The sequence below is a fragment of the Lacerta agilis genome, chromosome 10 (assembly GCF_009819535.1).
Source record: "Lacerta agilis isolate rLacAgi1 chromosome 10, rLacAgi1.pri, whole genome shotgun sequence".
Classification (NCBI taxonomy): Eukaryota; Metazoa; Chordata; class Lepidosauria; order Squamata; family Lacertidae; genus Lacerta; species Lacerta agilis.
The window spans coordinates 4,343,461-4,362,328 of record NC_046321.1 but is presented as its reverse complement, the minus strand read 5'-3'; the positions used below and the strand labels follow the sequence as shown (position 1 = coordinate 4,362,328).

The window sequence follows — 18,868 nt, the reverse complement described above, 5'->3', positions numbered from 1 at the left end:
CAGAGTTGAATACATGCCCCAGATCCTTCAGCTTAGCAAGACTGTTTGTAGGAGGCCCATCTGCTGCTGCTGCTGCTGCTGCTGTGTAAAGATAAGCTTGGCTTTTTGTTGGGAAGGCTAAGGGAGCAAGATGCCAAGCTTCAGCCGTGAATTTTAAAGGTGAGGAGTTGTTGCTTTGGTTTATTAGATTGGCAGTTCACAAGACAAAAGCACAATAAATAGTTAAAACAAAAGCAACAAAACAATAGCCTGGCGCCTAAAGATATGTAATGAAAGTGGCAGGCAAGCAGTCCTGGGGGGGAGCATCCTGCAAATGGGGAGCCACTGCAGAAAAGGCCCTGTCTCATGTTGCCACCCTCCGGACCTCTCATGGAGGAGGCACATGAAGAAGGGCCTCGGATGATGAACACAGAGTCCAGGTTGGATTATATAAAGAAAGGCAGTCCTCGAGGTATTGAGTGTGCAAGCCTTTGTGGTGACTCCTAAAGCAACCACAGGATAATAACTTACTGATCCAGGTAAGCATCAGCAAGAATATGAGGAAGACGAAATCAGCAATGCTTCTGAATACCGGTTGCTGGAAACTGCAGGAGGGGAGAATGCTCTTGTCCGCAAATCCTGTTTGCGGGTTTCCCACAGGCATGTGGTTGGCCACTGTGAGAACAGGATGCTGGACTAGACGGGCCGTTGGCCTCATCCAGCGGCCAGGCTCTTCTTATGTTCCCATGCAAACTCCCAGTGCAGAGGCAATCTATCTGGATTACTAGGTTCTTTGGGGTATTCGGTCACTGTGAGAAGAGGATGCTGGACTCGATGGGCCATTGCCCTGATCCAGCAGGCTCTTCTTATGTTCTTATACAAGTGAGAGAAGTCTTGGAGGCAACCTGGTCCAAGCTTGCTTTAAATAAACAGGGAATAGTGGGTGCTGCCTTATACCAAGTCCACCTAGCTCCATACAGTGGAACCCCGGGTTACCCATGCGATCCGTTGCGGGTCACTGCGCACGTAAAAAAACCCGAAAACCAGAAGTCGCGCAATTTGAGCGCTAGTGCGCAGATGCGTTCTGCGCATCCGGCAGTCACGCGCGCTCCGGAAAACACTTCCGGGGGTGCGGGAGTGCGTATCCCGAGCGTACACAACACAAGGTATGACTCCCCACTCCCTCACTATATTTAAGGATCTGGTGACTTCTGTTTCAGTGTATCTGAAGAAGTGTGCATGCACACAAAAGCTCATACCAAGAACAAACTTAGTTGGTCTCTAAGGTGCTACTGGAAATAATTTTTTATTTTGTTTTGTATTGTCTGCAGTGACTGGCATTGGCTCTCCAGCATTTTAAGATGAGAGTGTTTCCCAGCCCTGCCTGCATATGCCAAAGACTAAACCTGGGACCTTCTGCAGTAAAAGCTACGTCCCTTCCCCACTTTGGCTTCCCTTTATCTACAGACTCTTGTTTTCTTCCGCAGCTGCCGTCAGTGCACTGGCAAAGTTTGGGGCCCAGAATGAGAACCTCCTTCCCAGTGTCTTGGTGCTCTTGCAGAGGTGAGTTCAAAACCAGGGAAGAGACTTTCAAAGCAGGTTCTTTCCTGTCCCTTGAGCGTTAGATTCCGTTGTGGCATCTTGGAAACAGCCATATAAGGGGTGTTTGCCCTCTTTGGCATCTGTGAGGGCTGAGCTGAACTGCGGTAGAAAGCAGGCATCTTAATGTTATGAAAACTTCCCGCGGGGGCAAGTTGAGAGACTGACCCCCAAGGCGGACGAAGCTTCCGTGCCCTCTGGCTTCTGGAGTCCAGGGGCACAATTGTAATATGCGGTTGTTCCCAGCTTGAAAACAACACACACAACAGCCATTTGGCTAAGATCTACTTTATTGTAGAATTAGAGCAGAATGTCTCTGCGTAGCAGCTCATAATTCAGAGCTGTGTCTTAATGCGTCTTGCATCTCCTGATGCAAAACAGAAAGAAAGAAATACAATAGTAAAATACAATGACATCACATGTGTGGGAGCTGGTATGCCCAGTGTAATTCCCACAGAGAGGAAACATGACTCTTGAGTCTTGTGACCTTGCTGCAGCGTTCGCAGCTCGTCATGTCACAATATCACAACATCCTCCCCCGATATTAGACAATGTGAGAGCGGCGAAAGTTAAGGCATTATTAACAGAAGTAAACAAACAGTTATCATATACACAGTATGAATCTGATGTCTTTGTTCCATCCTTGGAACTCTCTGAGACTGGTTCTACCAGTTTGAGCCTTTGATAACCAACTCTCCAGGGGACCAGAGCACTTGCTCTGTTTGTGTTGGTAGGAACAGTGTTGAACTTTGCAACCTGTTGTGGTGGCTTTTTCACACCTGTGAAATGAGCCTGAGTGTCTCTGTCTTGAGTGCAAACTACAGCTACATTTGCAACAGCTGAGATTGCAAACTCTTTGGAGTAACGTTTGGGCGCCTGACCCTTTGTTACTCTCTCAGATCTACGCATAAGATGTAGATCCTCTTTGCTGAGTTTCTCCTGAACAGGACTTTTTGGAGAAACTTTACCAATTGTAAACAGTGGCTCTAAAGATCCTAGCACATCATCATCTGTTGATGGCCTGGTACTATCATGAGTTCTCTCAATGACAGTTTCACCTGTGTCGGAACTAGCCGTGGTTGAGCTTGCACTGCTACTGCTGGTGTCAGAATCCTCATATGTATTGACATCAATGGGAAAGCTTTGGAGAATCTGTGTCTCCGGCTTTACAGTAGGTTCTACCTCCTGAGTAAGAATTACTGTGTTTGAGGAAGGCAATAGTATTCTGTATTGACCTTTCTCATAGCCCATAAAGATGCCTTGGATGGTTGCACCTTCAAGTGATTCCACCCACATTTGAGAACCAAAAACCTTAAGATGCTTAACAGAAGGTTTTCTGTTAAACAGTATCTCATAAGGTGAGCATTCCATTCCTTTTGGAATACTCCTGACCCATGCATATGTGAAGGCAGATAGGCTTTCAGCCCAATTCTGGTCAGACAGCTTTGCACTTAGCAATTGCGCCTGCATACCCTCACGTAGTATTGTGTTAATTTTAACACACAAATCTTTGTTCCACGATGATTGGCTGACAGCAACTTTGTGCCGAATGCAATGTTGACTTAGAAAGTCCTTGAACTCCTGTGAATCAAACACTGGTAATTGATTAGTATACAAACATTCAATTTTGCCATCATGCATGAAATCTATCTTAGCACAAAATTCAGTGAACTTGGCCAAGACTTGCTGCGGACTTTTCATAGTATAAATCCAAGAAAATTTAGAGAATTGATCACACAGCAATAAATAACAGGTAGCTCCGCCTCTAGATTTTGGCAGAAGTCCTATTACATCAGCAGAAACCTGCTGGAAACATTTTGTGACCTTTTCTCTGCGTGGCTGTTTGGTAGTCTCCTTGGACTTAGCAGCACCTGCAAAATAAGAGTCAACAACATCATAACAACAGTCAGTATTTTCAAAAGACAGTAAGTACAGTCCATCTTTGTTCTTCTGAGCTGTAAAGATAGCTTCTCCATCTTTAAAAATTGTGCACAGTCCTTTGCGCAGTCTGAGCTCGCATCCCTTCTCGGTAAGCTGCGATGCACTTAGCAGATTGTAGGCAATTTCTGGGACATATAGCACGTTGCTAATAGATAGCTGGAGACTTTGAAGATAAACAGTTCCAACTCCAGTCGATTTCAGGTGTGTTCCACTCACCTGCGACACGGTGGAGTCCAGCCTCTTAAAAGTCTTAAATAAACGCTTGTTTGCGGTCATGTGGTGACTGGCAGCTGAGTCAATGACAAAAGCCAGGTCAATGTCAATGTCATCCTGCTCCTGCACGCCTTGTGTAAGCAATGCAAATGTGCGCCCTTTTGAGACTTTGGCTTGTGCCTTGCCTGTAGATCCACCGGCTTGTTGGTTAGATCCTTTCTTGGGCTTTCTGCAGGTCTGGAAACTGTGTCCTCTCATTCCACAGTTTGTGCAGCGTATGACTTTAAGAGCTTGCACATGCTCAGTTGGACCACTAGGTGGGGTTGAGGACGCTCTTGCTTCACTCCCCCTTCCATTAGCCTCATTTTGAGCAGCACAACGATCTTGCTCATTTAGCAAAGTTGAGAAGACTCTGGCAACGGTTAAGTTTTGAGCATCCAGGGCACCTAGCTGTGATGCAATAGCACTATAACCGGCATGGAGGCTATTCAAAACCATGAAACAAAACACATCTTCGTTCAATTGAACGTTGCGTTGTGCGAGTTCACTTCTTAATTCTTTCATATGGTTAAGATGCGAACGCAAATTGTCTCCCTCCTTTAACCTTAGGTTGGTGAGACGTTGGAAATGCAGCATGGAACTTCCTGCCGCAATCCTTAAATGTTCATTTTGCAAAACAACCCAATAATCATTAGCGTGGACCAAATCTCTGACGTGTATTAACTGAGATTGGTCAAGATGCAAAACAATGGTCGCCTTCGCCTGATTATCCCTGTTCAGCCATCGAGGGCCAGGGAGCAGTGGAGGGGCATTAGTGACCACATCAAGCAAATTCTGCCTGGTAAGCACAGCTTCCATTTTAATACGCCATGTCTGATAATTTTCATCAGTGAGAAGTGGACAAAGGGAGCTGCTGCTCTGCTTGCTATCCTTTGCCATTGTGGCGAAAAAGCAGGCTTTTCACTCTCTGTCTTCAGAAAGCAATTTAAGCAAACAAACCTAGCCTTCTGAGGTTTATTGCCTCGTAAATCAGTCCGGCTACTCACAGTCCAATTAACGCGTCTTCTTCTCACAGCGGGAAACGGCCGTCTTCAGCACGAAATAACTCCCCCGGAACGAAGCACACAGTTTAAGGCTGCTTTCTTTGCCGGCAGATAAACATCAGGCAGAAGTCAATCAGAGGTCCGATGTTCGGAAACCATCCTCTGCTACCAATGTTATGAAAACTTCCCGCGGGGGCAAGTTGAGAGACTGACCCCCAAGGCGGACGAAGCTTCCGTGCCCTCTGGCTTCTGGAGTCCAGGGGCACAATTGTAATATGCGGTTGTTCCCAGCTTGAAAACAACACACACAACAGCCATTTGGCTAAGATCTACTTTATTGTAGAATTAGAGCAGAATGTCTCTGCGTAGCAGCTCATAATTCAGAGCTGTGTCTTAATGCGTCTTGCATCTCCTGATGCAAAACAGAAAGAAAGAAATACAATAGTAAAATACAATGACATCACATGTGTGGGAGCTGGTATGCCCAGTGTAATTCCCACAGAGAGGAAACATGACTCTTGAGTCTTGTGACCTTGCTGCAGCGTTCGCAGCTCGTCATGTCACAATATCACAACACTTAATACACCTTTAATTCACTATTGAATTTTTTTTAAAAAATCAGCTGCCATAAAGATAAATATAATGTTGCTGTAATATTGCAAAACTATATCCAGCTTTAGGTGGAAATTCGAAAAACTGGGAAGAAAAGGGAGGAGAAAACTCATCCATGTATAGGTGTAGAAAAAGTAGGGGTGGGATTCTTGCAGGAAGTTTAGTGGGCTTGACTGTGGAGCCCCACCCCATCAGTGTTTTAGCCACACCCACTTAGCAAGCCACTCCCCCAGCTTTGGCCCCGCCCTTTCTTCAAAACTACAAAGTAGGAAAAGGGAGTTGAGCTCTCGACCACCAAAGCTTGCCTTCCCACTCTCTTAGGACCTGTGATGCAGCTGTGATTCCTGAATTGCATGGGGCTGGACTAGATGGGCTTTGGGGGTCCCTTCCAACTCTACAGTCCTGTGACACTTAACTAAGGAGCAGGGTTCTCAGGGCTCTCTGCATGTGGACCTGGGCCCCGGCCCCTCTCTCTTCTGGAAACAAGGGACTACCTCAGCATCTGAGGACACACACTTAAAAGCATTCGTTGGAAACTTCCAAAACTCTGATAATTTATCGCTGTGCCTTTTTTTGTGGGAAGGGAATGGCAGTGGCCGTCCCCCCCCCCCTTTCACCAGCCTTCAAGGGCTTTCTCCCCTCCTTTGCCATGCAGGTGCATGATGGACAGCGACGACGAGGTCCGAGACCGAGCAACCTTCTACCTGAATGTGCTGCAGCAGAGGCAGCTGGCTCTGAACGCTGCATACATCTTTAACGGTTGGTGCTGGCTGGGAAGGGCGGATCTGCACCTGCGAGTCCTGAAAAAAAAGTGGGGGGGGGAGCAGGGGCCATTGGTTAAGAACTGGAGACCTTTGCAGGATATCCAGGGAATTGCCACACTTCTTGGGGCTGCTCTTGACAATGGATAAAGCTCTGGGGTTTGGTGTGTCTATTGGCCCTTCCCCATCCTTGATGCTACTGCCAGCAAATCGGGCCTCTGAGCTCCACGTGATCTTTCTTTGAACACCTTTCACCCCTCCCTCTTTACAGGCTTGACCGTCTCCATTCCCGGCATGGAAAAGGCCCTGCACCAGTACACCCTTGAGCCCACAGAGAAGCCTTTTGACATGAGGTCTGTGCCTCTGGCTACTGCCCCCACCTTTGAGCAGAAAGCAGGTAATGGGGCAAAAACAGACTTAAGGGGGGGGGAGGTCTTCTGCTCTGGATTTGAAACCCCACTGCCTTAACTGCATGCAATGCCCACCTGGGTGCCAAGTATAAACAGTGGTATCTCTGGTTACGTACTTAATTCGTTCCAGACGTCCGTTCTTAACCTGAAGCACCACTTTAGCTAATGGGGCCTGCCGCTGCGCCGCCAGAGCACGATTTCTGTTCTTATCCTGAATATTTCTGGGTTAGCGGAGTATGTAACCTGAAGTGTATGTAACCTGAGGTACCACTGTGTGTGTGTGTGTGTGTGTGTAGGTAGGTTTGGTGACTTGTTTCAGTGTATCTGAAGAAGTGTGCATGCACACGAAAGCTTATACCAAGAACAAACTTAGTTGGTCTCTAAGGTGCTACTGGACAATATATATATATATTAGGTGTGTGTGTGTACACACACACACACTGTCCAGTAGCACCCTAGAGACCAATTAAGTTTGTTCTTGGTATAAGCTTTCGTGTAAGCAAGTCACCAAACCTTTATATATAGTGGGAGGGTGGGGTGGGGTTTTCTCAGGAGGGTAGTAGGAGACGGATGATTGACTCAATGGGTATGGTAAACCTGTAGGAAAAAGCAAAGGATAGCATGCAGATGATTAGCATGTGTAATGAGTCAGGAATCCAATATCTCTATTAAGACCACCGCTACCTACCTGACTTTAGAGATGCTGTGAGCTTTCCACATCTGAGTGTTTATTGGGTGCACGACCAAAAGTTTGGTGTATATAGATATATATTTAATCTGACCACAGTTAATTTTGTGGAATACAGTGGTACCTTGGTTCTTGAACTCAATCCATTCTGGAAGTCCATTCAACTTCCAAAATGTTCGCAAACCAAGATTGATTGGCCCCGGAAACAATGGCAACAGCCGGAATGAACATTTGGCTTCCGAAAAACGTTCGCAAACAGAACACTTACGTCCGGGTTTGCGACGTTCCGGAGTCAATTTGTTCGTCAACTAAGCCGTTCAGGAACCAAGGTACCACTGTAATGGTCTGTACAGGCTCTGACAATAATATTCTGTTCCGTTCTGTTAAGTACTTACATACTGCCTTTCAAGGCCAAGCCATCCCAAAGCAGCTTACGAAAGGCAGTTTTTCTTACAAATGGAGGTTCATGCACACAGCAGAGATTCTCTGCTGCAGCTCTTCTCCAGGCAGGATGGAGGGTTGCCTAAGTGCTGCTTCCTTCCCTCTTTATGGCCTCTGAAGTGGCAGACGGAAGCAGGATTGGGTCTGGAGGGCTCTCAACCAGAGCTGTGTCCAGTCACAATGGATACATGCAATATATTTTCCATGTTCTTTTGGAGAAAGCTATCCCATGTTAAAACACTGTGTGTTTTAAGCAATTTTAACCCAATCCCTGCCTGGAGCCTGTGGCAGTCACTGTTTGGAACTTCGCACATGCCCTGGGACTTGGGTGGATTTTTTGCATGTTATGCCTGGAGTCGCCAGGGTGGCTCCCGGATGCCCACATGAGCCTGCAAAAGGCCTTCCCTGGTGCATAGTAAAATAAGATGCAGTGTGTGTGATGCCCAGGACAATTTTTCTGGTCTGCAGCCATGCCCACATGCTCACACCTTTGCATTATGGATTTGTCTTGGACATCCTGGGTGGAAATTTTAATGGCTGTTTCTCGTTTCAGAGATTGCCCTGGTGGCCAACAAACCTGAGAAAATGGCTCCTTCGCGGCAGGACATATTCCAAGGTAATAAAAGACCCCAGAGCCGTGCTCTTAAAACTTTGAAAGCTGCAGAAGGTTGTGTTTTAACTGCATTTGCTATGGCAGTTTGCAAGGGGGTGGGGGGGGGGAGAGAACATGTCTCCCCATGAGCTGAGTCTGTTTCTTCCCCTTTAGAACAACTGGCTGCCATTCCAGAGTTCAAGAATTTGGGCCCTCTCTTCAAGTCATCCGATCCAGTGCAGCTGACCGAGGCCGAGACGGAGTATTTTGTCCGCTGCATCAAGCACGTCTTCTCAAATCACATTGTCTTCCAGGTACAAGAAGCCTCAGTGTTGTTGGCAGAGGGCACAGAGGATGTTAGGTGCAAGTTAAACCCCGTCCATGCCACGTGCCCTGGAAAGGAATTTCCGATGCTTCTTTCTAGTCTCAACCTTCTGTGGGCCACTGTAGTAAAAGTGCTGAACTCTGATTCAGAAAACCATCAGTCACTTCCTTGCTCAGCTGTGAAGCTCTTTCTGGAAGGCTTTGGGCGGTCATGAGCTCTCAGGTTTTTTAAAAATGATGTTACTTTTACGGAGGAAAACACGATTGGGCTTATGACAACAGTGGGGATGCACTTCAGTCTGAGGTGACAAAAGATCCCTGACTCTGGAGTAGTAATCACAGAGGTCAACAACCTTATCTAAGGATGGACAGCACACGCTATTTCTGGCGCTCCTCTGACCCGGAAGTGCACTGGAAATAGCGTATGCGCCCGTGCGCTTCTCCGTCCCGCACACGTGCACACATGCTATTTCCGGCGCATATTTGGGTCGGAGGAGCACCCATGTGCCATCAACCCGGAAGTCAGTCCCCACGCCGCACCAGTAAGAGCGGGCAGCAGCCGGCGCCATGGGCCAGTTAGACAAGCCTCGTGGGCTGCTACCAGCCCATGGGCCTTAGGTTGCCGACCCCTGAGTTATCACTTCATGCATTTGGACCACTGTGTCCGCTGTGGAGAAGAGGCAGAGCTCTTCTGAATTCATTTTCCCAGCAGGGCTGAGACAGAACCCCTGCCCCAAATCCTCAAAAGCAGCTGTCTGTCAGCCAGTGTATTTATTGATTTATAAAAATATTTATATCCCGCTGTATCCTAAAAATACATCTCGCAGCAGTTTATAACAATATAGAAACGCAGACGATAAAACGACAAAATGTTGAACGCAAAATGAAATTAAAAGCAAACCTCAGTAGACCATTGTGGGTGGGTGGGATGTACTTTTATAGAACCCTAGAGTTGTAGAGTTGGAAGCGATCCCAAGGACCATCTAGTTCAACCCCCGTCCATGAAGGAATCTTAGTTGCCTGCGCCGGCGTGGCAGAACAGAAAAGTTTTCAGCAAGCGTTTACAACATCTGCCTTCCCCAGATGTTTTGACCACACTTCTGACGAGCCCTGTGGCCGTGCTTGCTCAGGCTGAAACATCTGGTGAGCACCAGATTGGAGAAGGTTGGTGGAGTGTGCTGTGCTTGAGCCCTGGAGAAAGGGTAGCAGAAGAGAAATCCAGGCTACAAGCAACCCTCATTTTGTTTCTCCCCCCTCTCTCTAGTTCGACTGCACAAACACCCTCAACGACCAATTACTGGAGAAGGTGACGGTGCAGATGGAACCCTCTGACGCCTACGATGTGCTCCGCTGCATCCCCGCCCCCATCCTCTCCTACAACCAGCCAGCCATGTGCTACACACTTGTCCGGCTGCCCCTGGACGACCCCACAGCAGGTATGCTGCTTTTTCAGTTTACCAAATCCAGACAGAAACTCTTAGGGAACAAAAGATGTCTCCCGCTGGGTATCAGTTTCATGATGGATTTTTAAATGGATTTTTAAACCACAGAGCCTAGGGCTTGCTGATCAGAAGGTTGGCGGTTCGAATCCCCGCGACCGGGTGAGCTCCCGTTGCTCGGTCCCAGCTCCTGCCCACCCAGCAGTTTGAAAGCACATTAAAAATGCAAGTAGATAAATAGGTACCGCTCCGGCGGGGAGGTAAACGGCGTTTCCGTGCGCTGCTCTGGTTCGCCAGAAGCGGCTTAGTCATGCTGGCCACATGACCCGGAAGCTGTACGCCGGATCCCTCGGCCAGTAAAGCGAGATGAGCGCCGCAACCCCAGAGTTGTCCGCGACTGGACCTAATGGTCAGGGGTCCCTTTACCTTATTCTTTGCATGGTTTATTTTTAGTCCCTGGGTAATTTTATGAACGTCACTTAGAAATGTTAATCATAGAATCGTAGAGTTGGAAGGTCCCCCGAGGGTCATCTAGTCCAACCCCCTGCAATGCAGGAATCTCAGCTAAAGCATCCATGACAGATGGCCATCCAACCTCTGCTTAAAAACATCCAAGGAAGGAGAGTCCACAACAGGCATGGGCAAATTCGGCCCTCCCAATGTTTTGGGACTACAACTCCCATCATCCTTAGCTAACAGGACCAGTGGTCAGGGATGATGGGAATTGTAGTCTCAAAACATCGGGAGGGCCGAGTTTGCCTATGCCTGGTCTACAACCTCCTGAGGGAATCCGTTCCAATGTCAAACAGTTCTTACTGTCAGAACGTTCTTCCTGATGCTGAGTCCGAATCTCCTTTGATGTAACTTGAAGCGGTATAATGATTAAGCAATATAAAAATGCCTAAAATAAAGAAACACAAAGCACCATTCTGGGTGTGTCCAGCACTAAAACTTCCACCAGGTCCTTCTTGCAGGCTTCCCTTTGAGGCATCTGATCGACCACAGTGAGGACAGGACGCTGGCCTGGACAGGCCAGTGCCCTGATCCTGTGCAGCTGCTTGTGTGTTCTTAGATGATCCTGACATGCAGCATAGCTTGGCTCTTGCTAGAAATGGTTTAGCCACCTTGTGGAGTAGTTGCCCCGAGTGCTTAAGGCAGGCATAGGCAAACTCCGGCCCTCCAGATATTTGGGACTAAAGTTCCCACCATCCCTAGCTAACAGGACCAGTGGTCATAGATGATGGGAATTGTAGTCCCAAACATCTGGAGGGCCGGAATTTGCCTATGCCTGGCTTAAGGCACCCACTGGGCTTCCAGTGGTTTCCAAAAGGCTGTTTTCTCCTCCCTTGTGCCTATCGGTTTGCTTTTCAGCACATGCAATGCAAGTGGGAGACTTTTAAAGCAGAGCTTGGATGGCTGTCTGCCAAGGATTCTTCCGCTGTGGTTCCTCCATTGCAGTGGGTTGGACTAGACGGCCCTTGAGGGTCCCTTCCAGCTCTGCAATTCTCTCATTCCAAGTGGCTGGTTGAAGGGATCAGAGCTCCTGCCAAGGGCGATTGCCGCAATGTGAGTGACAAGCCCTGATTCCAACCTTGAGAGCTGTGGCTCCGTGTTTGGGACCAGATCCATACGTTCGAGTTGCGACCTGGCATGCAGCCACTTCCACATGGAGTTGTCTTGTAACGTGTAAACCGATTTCGGGGCCATCCTGCTCAGGATGTGCCTGGGTTTTAATTCCTCGGCTGTCTGTCATCGGCATTTGTCCTTCCTGGCTTCGGGTTTTGCTCAGAGCAGCTCTCCCTCTTAACATGGACTCCTTTCTCCCTCGCCCCAGTCGCCTGCACTTTTAGCTGCACTATGAAGTTCACTGTGCGAGACTGCGACCCTCACACTGGAGTGCCGGACGAGGACGGCTACGACGACGAATATGTGGTAAGTGAGCCCAGGGCAAATGTTCTGTGGGCAGGGCTGAGCAGGAGGAGGAACGGGCTCATTTCCACCTTGGAGATTTGCATAAAAATCTGTCTTTGATGCCTCCGACTGTTTTTAAAATAAGAAACACACACACACCGTGGTAGTCTGAGCTACCTACTATCCACATTCTGTCAGAAATGGTTGTGGGGGAAACTTACTCAGTAGACTCAAATCCTCAGCTAACTTCACAGACCTAACCAGGCCTCGAAGTCTGAGAGTTGTGGAAAGTGGCTTCCCTCCTTCCACATAACTCACCCCAACATTTAAGACCAGCCACGGTGAGGCCTTGCTTCAAATCATTAGTTGTACCCCCTGGAACACCTTCTCGTGGGATGTTCCCTTGTCTCCTTTGTTCCGTAAATAAGGAAAAACTTTCACCTGTGGGAGATAAGCACACTTCATTGTGCTACTCATTTCTTGCTGTTCTTATCTATCTTAGCCGGAAGAATTTTATACTGATTTTTAAGTGTATAATTGTGCACTGCTTTCACTCAGCAGTGCAGAAAAGTGGTGTATAAATATCATCATCATCCTCAGTGCTTTTTTTTCTTTAAAAATGTTTAGGGGTACTCTCATTTTGACTCATTTATAGTTCAAATCGGGGAAAATACAGTAAATGGACAAAAATACAAAGGTTCACAAAACGTTTAGGGGTGTGCATGCCACTGCGTACCCCCAGAAAAAAGCACTGATGATGATGATTCCCTTCATCATACGATCTTAGGCGGTTCGCAAAGAAAGATACAAGATGAAAACACAAGTAAAAACAGCAGAACAATAACCCCCATTTCCCACTGGCTGTAGAATATTAATCAGCACTGTAGTTTGAAAGCACATTGGGATTTTATCTTTTCTGTCAAAATCCTATCATTCTGGATAACCTGCATCTGTGGCCATTGAACACGTATGGAGGCCAGTAAAGAGCTTTCTTTGGGCTCATCCCTGCCAGTCTTGCTCCCACCTTGGCCAGCTACCGCGTGGCTTCCTCGTTTCCAGAGGAAGCAGATTTTACGCCAGTAGTAGGAAAGAGGAGGATGCACACATGGGGCAGGTGTGTAAGGAGCCCCTTCTTTGGTAACTTTGGGTTGCTGACACTTTCTTTGGCCTGAAGGCTGCCAGCGGATCACACCGAGGCCAAGTGCTGTATCCATCTTTGCAACAGGCCGACGTGGGTGAGCTTGCCCTCCTTTGCATCTTGAGGGCGTTCCCCCACCCTGAGGACTAACCTCCTTTTCTCTGCCAGCTGGAAGATCTGGAGCTGACTCTCTCCGACCACCTCCAGAAGGTCTTGAAGCCCAACTTTGCAGCTGCCTGGGAGGAAGTTGGGGATGACTATGAGAAAGAAGAGACTTTCTCTCTCAGCACTATCAAAACCCTGGACGGTGAGATACAGCAGCTTTTCCCCAGAGAAGACGTGAGACCTAAGATTGCATGTTCAAACCAATTTTAGAAAAAACATTCCCAGGCTCCCGAGTGTCTTCTAAATAAGACAGCCTTTTAGCTTCTGCTCCAAGAACAGGGTATATGGTCCTTCTAGTTAGTACATAAGATTCAATAAAATGCAAGGCTGTTCTTTTAGCTGAGAGAACAAGAAGGGTTATTCTAGATCTCCAGTTGTCAGAAGCAATTCTGACTTCCCCACTTAACAAGGTAGCTAGAGGCAAGAAGTTCTAACTCAGTGGCTCAATCCCCTGTATCTCCAGCTAGGGCTGGGTGATACCCTTGTCTGAAGTCCTGGAGAGCTGCTGCCAGTCAGTATAGAGCAGGGTTTCCCAAACTTGGGTTTCTGGCAGTTTTTGGAGTACAACTCCCATCATCCCTAGCAAGCAGGACCAGTGGCCAGGGATGATGGGAACTGTAGTCCAAAAACAGCTGGATACCCAAGTTTGGGAAATCCTGGTGTAGACAGTGGTGAGCTAGATGGGCAGTTGCCTGACTTGTCCAAGACTGCTTCCTAGGATCCTGGGGTGACTAGCTGCTCCTTTGAAAGATCCCCTTTGGATCTGACCACACAGCTGAGACAACGCAGGACTAACCCTAGGCCTTCTCGAAACCTCCTCTGAATGCAGAAGCTGTCAGCAACATTGTGAAGTTCCTGGGCATGCAGCCATGCGAGAGATCCGACAAAGTGCCCGAGAACAAGAATTCGCACACGCTTTACCTGGCCGGTAAGAATCAGCCTGGTTGGGGGTGGGGGGCTCAGTGGTGTCTGGGCAACCTGTGGCTGAAATGGTGCCACCCCAAGAGAATTAATGGCACGGGAATTGTCCTGTCCCAAGAACTGCAGCAGGGACCTTCTGTGAAGCACTTCTCTCAGGAACAGCATTCATTCTCATCCAGCAATAGGCATCACTCAGCGTAGAGCTGGAAGTGGCTTTAAAAGCTGCTACTCCTCTCTGAGATCACTTCTGCCCAAATGCTCGTCTAGGCTGCTCTTTAAAGGCCTTCAGAACCAACATCCCAAGGATTATATAACTAGTTAACAAAGCACTTCTCTTAATAGCTAGGCTAAGTATTTTTGGCTGTGGGTTGTGAGTGAATTGCCTTGGTATTTGTAGGCACAGAACAGATTTTTACCTTAAATGCAGAACCAGGTATCAGAATCTGGTCGTAGTTACACAGTGCAGCATAGGAAACTGCTGTGTTCTCAGCAGCTGTCTAGAAGAACTGTGCAACTTTTAAGAGTTGGCATCAGAATTTGCTTCCCCCCCACACACACACTTCCTTACTCCTTCTTTTAAAAAAGATAAGTCTGAGCTTACGGCCAGGGACTGTAAAGGAGATAAGGCATATTTGACCATCTTGATGTAACTGGATTCCCAACCTCCACCAGTCTTGACCGCTGGTCTGGGGCAGATGCGAGACCAGCCATGTCTGGAAGGCAAGAAGTTCCCCATCGCTGCTCTGAATCACCCCACAGCACCCCGCTTCATTCCTTGCCTGGACGATTGCAACTTGTTAGCATTTCTGCAAGAAAGGATGTGAGCAGGCCTGAGCCGGTGCCCCCGCAGTGACTCTCCTTGTCTGCCTCCAGGTGTGTACAGAGGCGGCTCGGATGTGCTGGTGAGGTCCAGGCTCGCTCTGGGAGATGGCGTGACTATGCAGGTGACTGTCCGGAGCACAGAGGAAACTCCCGTGGACGTCATCTTGGCTTCCGTCGGTTAAGAGTCTTGGCAGCTCATTCTGGGAGTCAACTCACCCTCTCGCCTCCTCCTGCCTCAAAGCCACTCCCGGGACCTACAGTCCTGCATGCCTCTTTCATTTTCCCTCCTCTCGGTCAGCAGTTTTCCGTGGCAACGGGGGGGGGGGGGGCTGGCAGCCACCCTGCCTTTTCTTCCACACAAATGGAGCTGGGCATTCAGGCCCTTGCCCACAACTCCACCTCCACATTCCTGTAAGAAATTTCTTTCTGTGCTGCCCGTAGAGGCAGAAAAGCTGTTAGAAGATCCTTTTTTTAAAAAAAAGAAGAAAAATCAGCTTTTCTTGAATGGGCTTTTATTAACAGAAAATAAACATAGGCTATCCCAAAACTGATGCATCTTTTCCCCCCAACTTGTGCCGTTTAATAAAATACATTCTGTAGTAACTGTCTGCCAAATACTGTGTTTCATGTGCCCCTTTCGCAGAGCAGCAGCAGCTTGCAAAGGATCTAAACCCCGGATTGCAAGGGCAGGTTTTGCCTTGAGAGCTGCTTCAGATCTCGGCACTACCAGAAAGGAGGTAGTGGCAGGACAACTAGGCTTACTCTTGTCCTGCTACCTTTCGCCCAGTGTGCTCAGAGCAGTATATCAGCTTCACACCAACCCTGTGATGTAGGGCAGACCAAGTGCAGATGGCCGCCTGCCATGCCTTTTATCGCATGCCAGGTTTCTAGGTGGGCAGGGAAAAAGCTCCCCTCCCTTCTTGGCAGGACACTGTAGATAACTAGTTTCCCACATGGTTGGTTCTGTGCGCAGGATGGTAAATTACATGCCTTGATAATTTCCCAGTGCAGTACTGCAGGGGGAGCCAGCATGGCACTCCTGGATCAGTTGGTACCTTAGGAGTTGGTACCTTAGCCGTCTTCCCCTGGCACCCATGAAGCCTCTGAGCCCCTCATCATTGCCCCCTTGGTCATGGGCTGCTGACTTCCTTCTCCTTTAAAGTACACAGAGCTCAAATATGAAGTTGGAAAGGGCGACATTTCTTTCGGTGCTCTTTACTTTGCAAGGTGCGGAGCAATTCTGATTATTCAGAATATCTAGTCCAGCAAACATTGTAAATTAGATCCAATTTCTTTCTAAAAATACAGAAGAACCTCTGCTCACAATGGCTGTGTTGGGACGAGAACCAGGTAGCCAGGTATCAGACGATCTGCGAGTGGAGTGGGGGGTTGCAAGGACATTTAGCCTCATTTATCCTTGTTTATTTATGGTCCACAATTGGTCTCCGCTAGCGTGGGTTCTGCCTCCATTATGGCAGAAAGCACCAAACGTCCTGACTTGTACCCCCCCCCCCCGGAGAACCAAAATGTGTGCACGTATTTCCTCTTTCAGAGGGAGGAGGTCGAGAAGTGGCCAGAGGTGGCGGTGCCCATGGTCACTTGCTTCAAAATCCAAACTTACTCCAGGGCCTAAAAAGATTGGCAACCCCTGTTCTAGAGCCTCTTGTTTCATAGGTAAACAATGGTTTGAAGCTACACTGGCCAAGCTCGGTACATTGCCCTCTGCCTTAAAGGCCGTATGAATGAAATCTCCCTCTTGGCCCAGGTTCAAGTTGCTAGACTTGCTCCACAAATGAAGTTCTAGAGCTGCCTCCAGCTGTCTGGATTTCCTTTCAACTGGACCTTTTAAAGTAAATATATCTGAAGCAGAAATGCCAGTTTAAAGCCATCTGGGTTTGAAAAGCTGTTCCTTTCAGCCGCTGTGTTACTGCAACTACTTTGCACATCTGTACCATGGAAGAGGATGGGAGCCTATAAATTCCTAGAGGACACCAAATACCAGTGGAACAGTTTGGGCTGCCCCATTAGCAACAGACCAGATCCTTTATGTGGCTCTTCCTACTTAATTTCTTCCCCCTTTTCTGTAAGAGATGACAGCACTATCAAACCATGACTAATCAGAAGTGAATCCTACTAAATTCAACAGGGCTTACTTTAAGGTAAGTGAGGTTAGGATTGCAGCTGTAGTTCTTGATTTTTGCAACTTCAGAGCACCAAGTATTCCTTTAACAATCCGTTTTCTGCTTGGCGACTCTGCATAGCAAATAAACTTTAAGATGGATTAATTTCGGCATCTTCCTGTGCATTATTTTTTTCCTTAATGAACTAAAAACAGGATTCGCGGTCACCAAGTAGGCATGAGAGTCAACCAAGCGGAAATTGCACATCAAGGATATCCAAGCTGGTGCTGCAAACGTTTTATATACCTGAAGGAGCGTCTCCACCCCCATCGTTCAGCCTGGACACTGAGGTCCAGCGCCGAGGGCCTTCTAGCGGTTCCCTCACTGCAAGAAGTGAAGTTACAGGGAACCAGCCAGAAGGCCTTCTCAGTGGTGGCACCCGCCCTGTGGAACGTCCTCCCGTCAAGAGATAAACTACCAGACTTTTAGAAGACATCTGAAGGCAGCCCTGTTTAGGGAAGCTTTTAATGTTTAATAGACTGTTGTATTTAAACATTCTGTTGGAAGCCGCCCAGAGTGGCTGGGGAAACCCAGCCAGATGGGCGGGATATAAATAATAATAATAATTATTAGAGGGCCTGCGTGAGAGTGTCTTATCACTTATTGCATTCCAGGGAACCAGGCAGAGGGCCTTCTCGGTGGTGGCACCCGCCCTCTGGAACGCCCTCCCATCAGGTGTCTTTTACAAATAGGATAGCTGCTTATTTCCTTGACATCTGGAGGCAGCCTTGTTTAGGGAAGTTTTTACTGTTTAATGCTGTATTGTTTTTAACACTCAATTGGGAGCTGCCCAGAGTGGCTGGGGAAACTCAGCCAGATGGGCAGGGTATAAATAATTTATTATTATTATTATTATTATTATTATTATTATTATTATAGAAATTGGCTGCCGCCGCCACACTTACATCAGGCAGGCTGAAGACGAAACCCAAGCGGTTCACCACACCCCTCCTTCAGTCAGCCCACAGGCATTTTAATCAGTGACTTAACCGAAAAAAGCAAAGTCCTTCACACAACGCATTCGTTAAACTATGGAACTCCCTCCCACAGGAGGTGGTGACGGTCGCCAACATAGATGGCTTTAAAAGAGAAGTGCACAAATTCATGGAGGACAGGGTTGTCGATGGCTCCTAGCCATGATGGCTCCCTGTACCTTCTCAGTTGGACAGCGATATGCTTCTGAATACCAGTTGCTGGGAATCACAGGAGGAAAGAGTTGCACACTGGAGAGCCAGTGTGGTGTAGTGGTTAAGAGCGGTAGACTCGTTATCTGGGGAACCGGGTTCGCGTCTCCACTCCTCCACATGCAGCTGCTGGGTGACCTTGGGCTAGTCACAGTTCTCTGAAGTCTCTCAGCCCCACTCACCTCACAGAGTGTTTGTTGTGGGGGAGGAAGGGAAAGGAGAATGTGAGCCGCTTTGAGACTCCTTCGGGTAGTGAAAAGTGGGATATCAAATCCAAACTCTTCTTCTTCTTCTTGTGCTCGGGTCCTGCTTGCAGGTTTCCCACAGGTTGGCCACTATGAGAAGAGGTTGCTGGACTAGATGGGCTGTTGGCCTAATCTATCATACTGTGTCCTAATCATCTCCCAGCGGAGCTTAAACACTGTGCAACCCATCTCTCGCATGCCAAGGTTGAGCTTATAGGGTGAGAGGAGCCTCCTCCCCGCTATTAGCAAGAGGTCTTTTT

The 18,868-nt window shown here is 48.0% G+C and overlaps 1 protein-coding gene across 2 annotated transcripts in view; it reads left to right on the top strand.

Annotated features, from left to right (window-relative positions):
• The window catches only part of COPG2 (COPI coat complex subunit gamma 2), a 32,660-nt gene extending 17,053 nt beyond the window's left edge, over positions 1 to 15,607 (top strand). Inside the window, exons 15-24 of one of the 2 annotated variants that reach the window (XM_033161945.1) lie at positions 1,467 to 1,542; positions 6,043 to 6,146; positions 6,420 to 6,545; positions 8,241 to 8,303; positions 8,454 to 8,593; positions 9,868 to 10,039; positions 11,877 to 11,974; positions 13,260 to 13,398; positions 14,086 to 14,184; positions 15,051 to 15,607. In XM_033161945.1, coding sequence (XP_033017836.1) covers positions 1,467 to 1,542; positions 6,043 to 6,146; positions 6,420 to 6,545; positions 8,241 to 8,303; positions 8,454 to 8,593; positions 9,868 to 10,039; positions 11,877 to 11,974; positions 13,260 to 13,398; positions 14,086 to 14,184; positions 15,051 to 15,181 — 1,148 coding nt within the window. In that variant the 3' untranslated portion in view covers positions 15,182 to 15,607. The remainder of the gene's footprint in view (positions 1 to 1,466; positions 1,543 to 6,042; positions 6,147 to 6,419; positions 6,546 to 8,240; positions 8,304 to 8,453; positions 8,594 to 9,867; positions 10,040 to 11,876; positions 11,975 to 13,259; positions 13,399 to 14,085; positions 14,185 to 15,050) is intronic. The other variant, XM_033161946.1, reaches the window with a different exon arrangement.
• The last annotated feature ends 3,261 nt before the right edge of the window (positions 15,608 to 18,868 follow it).